The sequence below is a fragment of the Saccharomyces kudriavzevii genome (genome assembly GCF_947243775.1).
Source record: "Saccharomyces kudriavzevii IFO 1802 strain IFO1802 genome assembly, chromosome: 7".
NCBI lineage: Eukaryota > Fungi > Ascomycota > Saccharomycetes > Saccharomycetales > Saccharomycetaceae > Saccharomyces > Saccharomyces kudriavzevii.
Window position 1 is genome coordinate 397,683 of NC_079278.1, and position 13,244 is coordinate 410,926.

At 42.2% G+C, this 13,244-nt stretch overlaps 7 protein-coding genes across 7 annotated transcripts; 5 read left to right on the forward strand and 2 right to left on the reverse strand.

Moving 5' to 3' along the window:
* Window positions 1–129: 129 nt before the first annotated feature.
* Window positions 130–1,878, reverse strand: MRH4 (ATP-dependent RNA helicase; the record flags this gene model as incomplete). The annotated part of the gene is made up of 1 exon (XM_056227947.1): window positions 130–1,878. The coding sequence occupies one exon, from the start codon at window positions 1,876–1,878 to the stop codon at window positions 130–132; it is 1,749 nt and encodes a 582-aa protein (XP_056087718.1).
* A 386-nt stretch (window positions 1,879–2,264) lies between these two features.
* PUS2 (pseudouridine synthase PUS2) lies at window positions 2,265–3,377 on the forward strand (the record flags this gene model as incomplete). The annotated part of the gene is made up of 1 exon (XM_056227949.1): window positions 2,265–3,377. The coding sequence occupies one exon, from the start codon at window positions 2,265–2,267 to the stop codon at window positions 3,375–3,377; it is 1,113 nt and encodes a 370-aa protein (XP_056087719.1).
* A 433-nt stretch (window positions 3,378–3,810) lies between these two features.
* PYC1 (pyruvate carboxylase 1) lies at window positions 3,811–7,347 on the forward strand (the record flags this gene model as incomplete). Its single annotated transcript, XM_056227950.1, has 1 exon — window positions 3,811–7,347. The coding sequence occupies one exon, from the start codon at window positions 3,811–3,813 to the stop codon at window positions 7,345–7,347; it is 3,537 nt and encodes a 1,178-aa protein (XP_056087720.1).
* A 224-nt stretch (window positions 7,348–7,571) lies between these two features.
* Window positions 7,572–8,315, reverse strand: DUO1 (Duo1p; the record flags this gene model as incomplete). Its single annotated transcript, XM_056227951.1, has 1 exon — window positions 7,572–8,315. The coding sequence occupies one exon, from the start codon at window positions 8,313–8,315 to the stop codon at window positions 7,572–7,574; it is 744 nt and encodes a 247-aa protein (XP_056087721.1).
* A 268-nt stretch (window positions 8,316–8,583) lies between these two features.
* Window positions 8,584–10,593, forward strand: YBP2 (Ybp2p; the record flags this gene model as incomplete). The annotated part of the gene is made up of 1 exon (XM_056227952.1): window positions 8,584–10,593. One exon carries the CDS (start codon window positions 8,584–8,586, stop codon window positions 10,591–10,593), a length of 2,010 nt encoding a protein of 669 aa, XP_056087722.1.
* Window positions 10,594–10,812: 219 nt separating this feature from the next.
* Window positions 10,813–12,288, forward strand: PKP2 (protein kinase PKP2; the record flags this gene model as incomplete). The annotated part of the gene is made up of 1 exon (XM_056227953.1): window positions 10,813–12,288. One exon carries the CDS (start codon window positions 10,813–10,815, stop codon window positions 12,286–12,288), a length of 1,476 nt encoding a protein of 491 aa, XP_056087723.1.
* Window positions 12,289–12,600: 312 nt separating this feature from the next.
* RAD6 (E2 ubiquitin-conjugating protein RAD6) lies at window positions 12,601–13,113 on the forward strand (the record flags this gene model as incomplete). The annotated part of the gene is made up of 1 exon (XM_056227954.1): window positions 12,601–13,113. The coding sequence occupies one exon, from the start codon at window positions 12,601–12,603 to the stop codon at window positions 13,111–13,113; it is 513 nt and encodes a 170-aa protein (XP_056087724.1).
* Window positions 13,114–13,244: the final 131 nt, after the last annotated feature.

The window sequence follows — 13,244 nt, forward strand, 5'->3', positions numbered from 1 at the left end:
CGCGCGTTCAAATTAAATGTTAAAAGAAAAAATAAAATAATACAGAGAGCAATTTGATCTGTGTAACTTTTTATGCGGTTGTGATTGCCTTTATATATGGGTTATGATATTTACAGGTGTATACATCTCTCATGATAACCTTTGATGTTTTTTGATGATCTTCGGAAGTGCTTTAGCCCAAGATTTTGTCTTATTGTCAGTTAACATAAATACACGACCTCCTTGTTTCATTCTAGCAGTTCTGCCCACTCTATGAATCAGATCAATTGATGTTTTGGGGACATCGTAGAGAACAACGTTCCGTACACCCTTGAAGTTAAGGCCTCTTGCCATGAGATCTGTTGTTACAAGTACATGCAAGGACTTATTTTTGGGTATAGTGGCATCTGAGTTTGTCCTTTTCAATTCGCCGATGACGACATTAGAATTTGGAATTTCAAATCTCTTCAGAGATGCTCCTGACGAAGGCCTTTGAGGCGCTATTTCGGAAATTGGTCTTGGTGATGATAAAAAGGGCACGATCTTTTCAGACCTTTCTTCAGGCGTATCTTCGCCTGTTAGACCGACGGCATTATGACCGAACTTGTTATTCAAGAGATTAACTATTTCGGGAACATCTTTTTTTTCATTGACGAAAACAATGCATCTTTTTTCAAGTCCTGGTTCAGTGTCGTCGTTGGAAATGGCATAAAGAGTTTGTGCCAGTGCCTTGATTTTAGACCCCTTGAAGGGACTCAATGCAGAATTTATAATTTTGAAATCCAAAGCAAACGGTAGTTTATGCAGTCTTGGCGTCATTATAGGAATTACTGTTGGGAAAAGCCTTTGCATAGTCTTGTTGAACTCTTGAGGGATGGTAGCAGAACAGAAAATGAGGTGATTGATGTTAGGGATTTTCTTTATGGCGGAGTGCGTTTCTTCGAGCCATGATCTATCTAAAAGCGTATCAGCTTCATCTAGTACCACGAACCCAACTTTGGACAGGATTTTGTCCGGCCTAGTGATCATTCTGATCGAGAACAGGTTCAGTAGTTTTGCCGGGGTAGTGACTAGGATATCCATTCTATTTTTGATGTGTTCTAGTAGATCGCGATACGAGGTGGTCCTATCCCATTTGAAAGATTTTAACCCCAATGAAGCATTCGTCTGAGATACAGTTTCGTACACTTGGTCAACCAATTCGTGTGTAGGCACCAATATGATGGACCTAATCAGGGCTGCGTCCCTCAGTGTTTCCCACAATTCCGGGGTTTCTAACTCCTGTCTTTTCAAATAGTCTATCAAAGGTATCAAATAGGCCATGGTTTTACCTGAACCCGTCTCTGCGGCGATGGCATGTAGTTGTAATTTAGGGTCCATCAAATTCTTGGAAATTTTCTTGATGGCCACTGTTTGTATGGGGCTCGGTGTTATATTCTCGTTGATTTTTTTTTTTTCGTTGTCTTGCAACTTCAACGATTCCTTGGAGATGATTTTCCTTACAACGTCTCTCACAGATGGCAATATAAGTAATTGGTCAAAATTAGATATTTTTTGAATCAGTTTACTGGTGCTATTCATATCTACGTCGACGTCTTTTTTCAGCCCACCATACTGTCCAAAGTTGAAGGCTTGGTCAGGATCGCTTTTCGTATTAATTTTCTTACTCTTTGCTCCTTTTTTTCTGTTCTTGTTGTTATTGCTCGTTGGCATTGAAGCCAACGGGGAATATCTCTTATGTTTTGTTCTTGGCCCTCCGGCATAAGAACGTAGCCCTATCCAGAAAGCCATGGGGCAAGTCCATCGTGGAAGAACACCCGAATTAAACAAAAGTGACATTGGGCTTACTACGCTTTGCTCCGGCCTGGAAAGACATTCTATCCCATTAGCAACGCCCATCTTGCCATTATTATAGTTGAAATTCAATATATCGTGGTAAGTGATGATTTCAAAATCGCTTTGTTGAAAAAAAAAGAAAACAACCTCTTTTCAGTGTGTAGTACTGCAAGAGCTGCCATATGGTGAAAGAGAACCGTCGAGATAAGAAATGAAAAAAACGGCATTGGACGCCTGTCCAGCTTTAAGACGGAGTTTCGCACCACAAAGAATAGAGAGACACCTGTATGTACGAATGTGTATGTGTATATATGTAGAATTGTTGTGAGCATACCATTTTACTAACAGTATTCTGCAGTACAAGTTATAATAGTAGCGGCAATGAAGAATGTATGACAGCGGCAACAGCAGCGGTGGCAAATAGAAGGCTCCGTAAGCACAAGGCCGTTATGCTCTTGGGCTACCGCGGAAGCGGATACTATGGAATGCAATACAACCCGCCCCACAGGACCATTGAAGGCGAAATCCTTGCCAAGTTGCTCGAAGTGGGCGCCATTTCCGAGAAGAATTCGTCCGCACCGAAGAAAAACTCCTTCATGGCGGCGGCAAGAACGGACAAGGGTGTGCATGCCATGTTGAATCTACTCTCGCTGAAGATCTCGCTGCAAGAAGACACAGTTGCTAAATTGAACGCCGCACTACCGCCCGAAATCCGCGTGTGGGGTATTCAGCCCGCCAACAAGAATTTTAATGCCAGATCCGCATGCGGCTCCCGCTGGTACGAATACCTTGTCCCGGATTTCGCACTCATAGGCCCACCCCGGAGTTCCTCCTTGTACCAAATCGTGGGGGGATGCTACCGCGAAGACGGCTCGCAAGAGGTGTGGGATGCGTTCCTGGAACAGGCGCGCAGGAGATTCAGCGGGGATGAGCTGTACCGTTTGCAGGACACTGCACAGAAACCATGTGAGGACGATCCTCTTATGCAAGACTACGTGGGGCTCTTAAGTGCTGCGCTTAACAACTACCGCCTGCCGAGCTCGAAACTGCACGCTTTGGAGGCAGCCATGAAGGAGTACGTGGGGACACATAACTTCTACAATTTTACCACAGGTAAACTCTCCGGGGACCCCAGTGCCCAGCGCCATATCAAGGAGGTCGTGGTGACACAGACCTCGTCGAGATGGATAAGCGTACGAATTCACGGCCAGTCATTTATGCTGCACCAGATTCGCCGAATGGTAGCGCTTGCCGTGATTGTTGTCCGTTGTCAGTTGCCGCCCAGCCTTGTCCGCAACCACTTCGCCGCCGGAGTTAGGAAGTACATTCCGAGAGCACCCGCTCAGGGCCTTTTGCTCGAGGGACCTGTTTTTGACCAGTATAACACCAAGCTGCGCAACCTGAAGTACCGCGAAATCCGCCCAGACAGGATCACTCTCGAGCACATGTGCCGTTTCCGGGACCGCCAGATCTACACCGCGATCGCGCAAGAAGAGACGCAGCGTCACGTGTTCTGCCACTTTGTACGACGCATGAACTGCCTGGTCACGCCAATAATCTAGCCGCCCATCGTCGCAGGTTGATTCGCGAAGTTGGGCGGCCAATACGCTTGTACTATTGGCCGCGCAATCCGCCCGTTCACTTCTTGCGCGCACGAAGAGAGCATGACCGCTCCACCGGCGGCGTGTCGTCATCCCGCATCATTCGGGACATTTTGCTCATTGTCGCAGTGTACTTTGCGTGGGGTGGACTGGTGGGCGGGTCTCACACGGTTTTGCTCGGGTGGCGAAAGTTTCGCCGCGATAGCCGACATTTTCTCGACCTTAATCTCAATCGAATGGGTCATGCTCGGCAAATGACTCTCGCTGTATATAAGTATATATGTAATCGCTTAGTTTTGTGAAGAGAAAGTAGGCTTGTGCATGCAAGATAACACAGTTAGAAAGGAAAAAAAGATCTTAACACCCCCCCCCCCTCCTTCCTTCCTCTTAGATAATGTCGCAAAAGAAATTCGCTGGCCTGAGAGATAACTTCAATCTCTTGGGTGAGAAAAACAAAATACTGGTGGCCAATAGAGGAGAAATTCCAATTAGAATATTTCGTACCGCTCATGAATTATCTATGCAAACGGTAGCTATATACTCTCATGAAGATCGTCTTTCTACACACAAGCAAAAGGCGGACGAAGCATACGTCATTGGCGAAGCAGGTCAATATACCCCCGTCGGCGCTTATTTGGCCATCGACGAGATCATCTCCATTGCGCAAAAACATCAGGTAGATTTTATCCATCCAGGTTATGGATTCTTGTCTGAAAATTCCGAGTTCGCTGATAAAGTAGCGAAAGCAGGCATCACTTGGATCGGGCCCCCCGCCGAAGTCATTAACTCCGTGGGTGATAAAGTTTCCGCTAGAAACTTGGCCGCAAGGGCCAATGTCCCTACCGTCCCCGGTACCCCAGGCCCTATTGAAAGTGTGCAGGAGGCACTTGATTTTGTTGGGGAGTATGGCTACCCGGTGATTATCAAGGCAGCCTTCGGTGGCGGTGGTAGAGGTATGAGAGTCGTGAGAGAAGGAGATGATGTAGCTGATGCGTTCCAGCGTGCCACGTCTGAGGCCCGTACGGCGTTCGGTAACGGTACCTGTTTTGTAGAGAGATTCCTGGTCAAGCCAAAGCATATCGAAGTACAATTGTTGGCCGATAACCACGGAAACGTGGTTCATCTTTTCGAAAGAGACTGTTCCGTACAAAGAAGACACCAAAAGGTTGTCGAAGTGGCTCCAGCAAAGACGTTACCCCGTGAAGTCCGTGACGCCATCTTGACAGACGCTGTCAAATTGGCGAAGGAATGTGGCTACAGAAATGCGGGTACCGCAGAATTCTTGGTTGATAACCAAAACAGACACTATTTCATTGAAATCAACCCAAGAATCCAGGTGGAGCACACCATCACCGAAGAAATAACAGGCATAGACATCGTAGCGGCCCAGATCCAGATTGCAGCAGGTGCCTCTCTGCCCCAATTAGGTCTGTTTCAGGATAAAATCACTACCCGTGGTTTTGCCATTCAATGTCGTATCACCACAGAAGACCCGGCTAAGAACTTTCAACCAGATACGGGTAGGATAGAAGTTTACCGGTCCGCTGGCGGTAATGGTGTTAGACTGGACGGTGGTAACGCCTATGCGGGAACAATCATCTCACCTCATTACGATTCCATGCTGGTCAAATGTTCCTGTTCCGGCTCCACTTACGAAATCGTTCGTAGGAAAATGATCCGTGCCTTGATTGAATTCAGAATCAGAGGTGTGAAAACGAACATGCCCTTCCTTTTGACACTTTTGACACATCCCGTTTTCATTGACGGCACGTACTGGACAACCTTTATCGATGATACTCCACAACTGTTCCAAATGGTTTCTTCTCAAAACAGAGCTCAAAAACTATTGCACTATCTTGCTGACGTCGCAGTCAACGGTTCGTCTATCAAGGGCCAAATTGGCTCGCCAAAATTAGGTTCAAACCCAAGTATTCCTCATTTACATGATTCCCAGGGCAATGTTATCAACGTTACAAAGACCACACCACCTTCCGGATGGAGACAGGTGCTATTAGAAAAGGGCCCAGCCGAATTTGCCAAACAGGTAAGACAGTTCAACGGTACTTTATTAATGGATACCACTTGGAGAGATGCTCATCAGTCTCTACTGGCAACGAGAGTAAGAACGCATGATTTGGCTACGATTGCTCCCACCACTGCACACGCGCTTGCCGGTGCTTTCGCCCTAGAATGTTGGGGTGGTGCCACATTCGATGTCGCTATGAGATTCTTGCACGAAGACCCATGGGAACGTCTAAGAAAATTGAGAGCCTTAGTGCCTAACATTCCCTTCCAAATGTTGTTGCGTGGTGCCAATGGTGTGGCTTATTCTTCTTTACCGGACAATGCTATTGACCATTTCGTTAAGCAAGCGAAGGATAATGGTGTTGATATATTCAGAGTCTTTGATGCCTTGAATGACTTGGACCAATTGAAAGTTGGTGTAGATGCTGTGAAGAAGGCCGGTGGTGTTGTTGAAGCCACCGTTTGTTTTTCAGGTGACATGCTTCAACCAGGTAAAAAATACAACTTGGATTACTATTTAGAAATCGCTGAAAAAATTGTTAAAATGGGCACTCACATCTTGGGTATCAAGGATATGGCAGGCACCATGAAACCAGCAGCCGCCAAACTACTAATTGGGTCCCTAAGAGCCAAATATCCTGATCTTCCAATCCATGTCCATACCCATGACTCGGCTGGTACTGCTGTTGCATCCATGGCTGCATGCGCCCTTGCGGGTGCCGATGTTGTTGATGTAGCCATCAACTCTATGTCTGGTCTAACTTCTCAACCATCTATCAATGCTTTGTTGGCTTCATTAGAGGGTAACATCGACACAGGTATCAACGTTGAACATGTTCGTGAATTAGACGCCTACTGGGCGGAAATGAGGTTGCTATATTCTTGTTTCGAAGCTGACCTAAAGGGTCCGGATCCAGAAGTTTATCAACATGAAATCCCAGGTGGTCAGTTGACTAACCTGTTATTCCAAGCTCAACAATTGGGTCTTGGCGAACAATGGGCTGAAACTAAGAGGGCCTACCGAGAAGCTAACTACTTACTAGGTGATATTGTCAAAGTTACTCCAACCTCCAAGGTTGTTGGTGACTTAGCACAGTTTATGGTTTCAAACAAATTAACCCCAGATGATGTTAAACGTTTAGCAAATTCTTTAGATTTCCCTGACTCTGTTATGGACTTCTTTGAGGGTTTGATTGGTCAACCATATGGTGGGTTCCCTGAACCGTTTAGATCTGATGTACTAAGAAACAAGAGAAGAAAGTTGACCTGTCGTCCGGGCTTAGAGTTAGAGCCATTCGATCTTGAAAAAATTAGAGAAGACTTGCAAAACAGATTCGGTGATATCAATGAATGCGATGTCGCTTCTTATAACATGTATCCAAGAGTCTATGAAGACTTCCAAAAGATGAGAGAAACGTACGGTGACTTGTCCGTACTACCAACAAGAAGTTTCCTGTCTCCACTGGAGACTGATGAGGAAATCGAAGTTATTATCGAACAAGGTAAAACTTTGATCATCAAGTTACAAGCTGTTGGTGACTTGAACAAGAAGACCGGCGAAAGAGAAGTATACTTTGACTTGAATGGTGAAATGAGAAAGATTCGTGTTGTCGACAGATCACTAAAAGTGGCAACTGTCACTAAATCAAAGGCAGACATGCATGATCCACTACACATTGGTGCTCCAATGGCAGGCGTCATTGTGGAAGTTAAAGTCCATAAGGGCTCTTTGATAAAGAAGGGCCAACCAGTAGCCGTATTGAGTGCCATGAAAATGGAAATGATCATCTCTTCTCCATCTGATGGACAAGTTAAAGAAGTATTTGTCTCTGAGGGTGAAAATGTGGACTCTTCTGATTTATTGGTTTTGTTGGAAGATCAAGTTCCAGCTGAAACTAAAGCATGAACCCTTTTGTTCTCATTTATAATGTAAAATATTCATTTGAAGCCTTATTTATTTATTGTTCTTTTCTTTTTCGACAGCAAATATGTAATAATACATAGCAGGGACAAAAGTTAAATAAACCACGGAAGAAAAAAAAAACTAAACTAAACAAAAATATTTATTAAACATGTCGTATTTGTCTACTGACATAATATAATTCATAAAAACCTCACAAATAGGATCCATTAGCGAAACATCTTTCTCGAACTACTAGCAGTGGGTTTCGTCCACCTATTAGTAACCCTTGGTATACCACTAGGCCTCTTCGAAGCAGGAACAGTTGGCTTCCTCACTCTACCGTTATTACCATTACCATTGGAAGACAACGGCCTTCTCCCGGATTGTACGCCGTACCTTGGATTTAGTCCTTGATTTGTCGACTTCGCTGGTACGTCCTCTTTCTCTCTCTTCTTATTTTCTAACTTTTGCTTTAAATCCAAAACCTCCTTCTTTTTCAATGCAATCACGCTGTGCAAAGTGCTTCCATCTTCATCATTTGTGTTAGCCTTCTCGTAGTTCAGCCTGTCGTTAATTAGCTTTAAATACGTTTGATCACTCATCAATTTATGAATATAGCCTGCTTGAGAATGGATGTTGATCCATGAATCCAATATGGAATTCGTAGATTTACATACCTCGTTTACTTGGTTAACATATACGGGTAAATTATTTTTCAATGCACCTGTAACGTTTCGTATCATTGCCGTTATTTTATCTAGGGATTCCGATTCTTTGAGTAAAGACTGTGTCGTGATTGAATTAAATGGCCTTAAAGAAGTATTGGCAGACAGCATGTTATCATTTGTTCCATTTTCGGTACTCTTAGAGGGTCTGTTGGTGGTGCTGTTGAGGTTAGATCTCATCTCATTGAAGATCTGTGGAATCAGCTTATCTATGGTGGAATCATCCAACTGACTTTGTTCGCTCATCTTGACGAATGATTCACGACTCGATGTTTCCTATGCCACGAAAATTCAAGTCGCTGGCTCGAATCTTGTGATAGGCCTCAATATTTTTCGCTGTAGAAGTTTGGCGTTTGTTTGTATTTGTTATTGTTCATTTTTCCCTTCGTTTCTTTATGAAACCGATTTGCGCTGAAGTCAAAAAATCTCTCTCATGTAGAGATGGAAGGAATGACAATTATCATAGGTTTTAAAGATAAAGGTCTTCACTGCCGGGAAGAGAAGGGCAGAAATTATGGGAGAATCAATTGAAACAATCTCTGATAGTCTCAGTAGGGCTTTTCAAGAGGAGAAAGATGATCCTGTCTCTTTGGTAACAATAATTGATACGTATGATGAGCAGGTCAACGCAAAAAACTCCGTAAAAGAAAAGAGTCATTATTTGGAAGTCCTGTTAAAATTGCTCAGAGAAAATCCAGATACCGTAAAAGAGATCGCTTGGGATTTGCCTAAGGGCTTATTGGAGTTTATCTCAAGCAAAAATATCGATGTCAAGAAGCATTTAGCTCTAAGTCCCATTTTTTCTGGTGTAATGAATTGCTTTAGTGAGCTAGGTATAAATGGGAATCCCAAGGAATGCCTCTTAACCGCTTGTGAATTAGTATCAGGCCTTAGTATAGATTTGACTGGAACTGACGGTTCTGATGAAGATTTTCTTGATCCTGCCAGTGATGAAGCAACAAATAATGATAAAGGAGTATCAGATATTTGTCCGGAGATTGAAAATTGTGTGGGCAGAAAAATTGTAGATTTCATCCCCAATTTGAAAGTTTATGTTCTCTTCGACTTTATGGGTTCGGTTCTGAGGCGTGTCGATACTTTATACCCGTCTAAATTTCTGGCCATGGCAATTTCTGCAATTGTCAAGTATATAAGAAGTAACGTCGAAGATATGGATGATATACACTTCATTTTGCGCAGGGTTTACGATTTTTGTACAACTTATGTCCCACAACAGCCATCAGATAAACTCACCGATGATATTGATGGATGCGATCTTGAAAAAATCCTAGAAGATGAGTTGGTTTTGCAGAAAAAGCTCCTTGCTAAGCTAGCTGTATTTTCGATTGGTTACGGTCTTAAGAACAAGCCAGGTAATATTGACAGAATGTACTTCGATGGGTTGATGCATAAGAAAATGGATGAAAATGAGGCTAATGCTTCTCTTCTAAATATATGCCATCAATACTACGAATATGTTACTTCATTGGACGTTGATATAAAAGACTGTTTTGAGGAATGTTTAGAGGAATCTAAACATATCTATGATTGTGTTCGTTTAGATTCCAAAGCTTCAACTGTCAAACTTCAAGAGGAAATTAATCAACTAATATATGAGGTATCCTATGCATACCAAATCAAGGAGCTTGCCGAAGAAAAAAATATAAAGCTCGATCAATATGGGATAGTAATCTTATCGGCAATACACTATTCCAAAAGTGGCATACATTTGTTGTCAGAACTTAACGTCCAAAATGCAATTTATCTGTACATCCGATGTACAACCGCTTCATTGTTTTCAGAAATCTACGACAATAAGTTTCTGGAAAGCACCGTGCGATATTGGCTATGGGTATCCATAACTAAGACTTCCACGCAAAAAATAAAAAGTAATCTGCAGGAACTCCCAGGACACATTACTACTGCTTTTTTACAAATGTTACTGATGAAAACTTGCAATGAACCAAACAACGACACGAAGTTAATGGAATTCACGCTTCTGAGAAGGGTCTTATGTCTAATGCCTGAGAACACATCATATACGTTTATTTTTGAAACGCTGCTAAATTGTCCATATATAACGGTTAAAATTGCTGTTCTTGACATCTTAAGGGACATGATGATTAAATCTCCGGAGGCTTCCGGTAGCAGCGAAGCAGCTTCTTCGCCTGAACAACGTGAATCCATGAATACTGCTGATAGTGCACAGATGCCGCCAAAACTCCCCCCCAGACCTTACATATCCATTAATGAAGATCGCATGGCTTCCATTCATAGCATTGCTAAGATATGTTTTTCCGTTATCAAGCAAAAGAAGAGAACACAAGGTGATCTACTTTTGGTGTTAACATACATGAAATTTTTTGTGAGTTTGAGAAACAAATGGGATTTGGGGCTGTTAATAGCTATTAATAAAGAGATCGCCGAGACTTTCCAAGAAGAGGGTGAACCTGAATTGGCATTCATTAATATTGCCAACAATACTTTGAGTGCGTATATAGAAGAAGCTAGCATACGCTCATAGACTACATATTAAACTCTACCATACTTTATCACTTTATAAGCGAATCGAGTTGTTTTATTATAGGGAGAAGCACTGAGTTGTCCGAATTTCCTCAATTTTTAAGATCATCGCCCGACCGTGGAAAATAAAATGGGATAGGACACATACTTCGGTGGTTAGGGAGAAATGCAGGAAGAAAGAATTGGGAAGTCAGTCAATGAGTAGGATAGTTCCAGCATCATGTCCAAGTATCACTTTAATTGCGTAAGGTATAGACACTTCCTTAGGACATCAAATATTTCCCAAATCCCTGATTTTACGAAGTACTGCATAGGGCCCGTAAATGAGGAATTAGCACCTTATATCATGGAGACCATGAAGGCATATCCCTCAAACTCCAAATATATCAACCCGCAGCACTACTACCATAACAGAACAGTTTTAGTGGATAACTACTTGAAGCGAAACCCGAATCCGGTGTCATTAACTCAATTGGCACAATATTATGACGATTCTACCAAATTAACCAGAACGAAGATCATCAACTCTGGGAAGTTTGTTAAGGGGGAACTTGTGATCAGAATCGCGCATAAACTAGATCAACTGCAACAACTGCCTTTCAACGTTGTGAACAACTTCCATTTTGTTCAAGTCTATGAATCATATTACAACATTTTTGAAAGTTTTAGAAAGTATCCGACTATAAGGACTTTAGAAGATGCTTCTCAATTTGCCGACTTTATCAAAAGTATGTTAGAGGGCTTCAATACACTTAATCTACCACACTTAATTATGGGAGCACTAGAATGTACAATTTTGAATCTCTATCCCCGTGAGAAAATGGATGAGTTACTATCCGATTTGTTAAGGGCCCGAATATCAAGAAGACTGATTGTGGAAGAACATGTCAGCATCACAGCCAACTACACTAGTGGTAAAAGGGAAAACACTTTGGTATTAGGTGATATATTCCAGGAGTGCAATGCCAAGAAGTATTTATTGGAAGCCAGTGAAGAAGCTCAAAAATTCATTCAAGATATGTACTTTAAGGATATTCCCATGCCTGAATTTATTGTTGAAGGTGACACTCAGTTAACCTTCTACTTTTTGCCCACCCATCTAAAGTATTTGTTGGGGGAAATCTTGAGAAACACTTATGAAGCAACCATGAAGCATTATATCCGTAAGGGATTAGAAAAGCCGCAGCCAATCATAGTCACTGTAGTAAGTAATGATGAATCCTATCTGTTCAGGATTTCGGATAAAGCTGGTGGTATACTACACGACGATGAAAACCTATGGTCTTTTGGTAAATCTAAGGAAAGAGCTCAAGAATCTTTGAACAATTTTCATAAGTTGCCTGGTTTGCAGACAGTTTCTATTTATGATCAAGTTCATTCCAATACCAATTACAGTCCCAAGTCTAAGTCGATACCGCCAATGACACTGAAACCATACATGCATACGTCATTGGAACCAATGAGTTATCCTAGCATAATCAATGGCCATATGAAATACGAAACCCCCTTAATCGAATTATTAAAGCGCTCTTTTAGATACAAACTGGGTATTGGTTTGGCCATGTGCAAAGTATATGCCGAATATTGGAACGGTGATTTGTCCTTACATTCGATGCCTGGATATGGAACTGATGTAGTACTAAAATTGGGCAACTTGATGAAACATACAGAGAAACTACAATTAGATAAAGTATGAGCTATCCGCACTCTTACTATATATCAGTGAACAAATACATATTCGGAAGCTACCGTAATAACTGGTTTTGGTCGAATAGTATGTTACATATCCGGCGATTATCATACTGGAATGGCTTTCCGGGTAGTCGCGAAAAGAAGAAAACTGTGGAAATGGAAATGAAGCAAATGGAGTTTGCTAAGAGAAAAAAAAGGAAAGGAATATTAAGTAGTGAGGTAGATGAGATAAAGGTTGAATTAGAAAAGTTGACAAAGGTCGAATTTCCAGGAATTTTATTCGGCAATTAAGAAACGAATAACCAGGTAGAACGACATGTCAACACCAGCTAGAAGAAGACTAATGAGAGACTTCAAACGTATGAAGGAAGATGCCCCCCCAGGAGTGTCTGCTTCACCTTTACCTGATAACGTCATGGTATGGAATGCTATGATTATTGGACCAGCTGATACTTCGTATGAAGATGGCACATTTAGGTTATTGTTGGAGTTTGACGAAGAATATCCTAATAAGCCACCGCATGTCAAATTTTTGAGTGAAATGTTCCATCCCAACGTTTATGCGAATGGCGAAATTTGTCTGGACATTTTACAAAACAGATGGACTCCAACATATGATGTGGCATCTATATTGACATCTATTCAAAGTTTGTTCAATGATCCAAATCCGGCCTCGCCAGCAAACGTGGAAGCTGCGACGTTATTCAAAGATCATAAATCACAGTACGTCAAAAGAGTGAAAGAGACAGTAGAGAAATCTTGGGAAGATGATATGGACGATATGGACGACGATGACGACGATGACGAGGACGATGAAGGTGCTGACTGAGGAGGGAATGGAAAAAAGAGACTTGCTGATGAATTTCCCATTGCCGATTTTTATCTGTTTGATGCCTTCATCTTCGGTTAGACCTACGGTTTCTTCATACGTTCCTTTTCTATCGATCAGTTTGCTTTTCA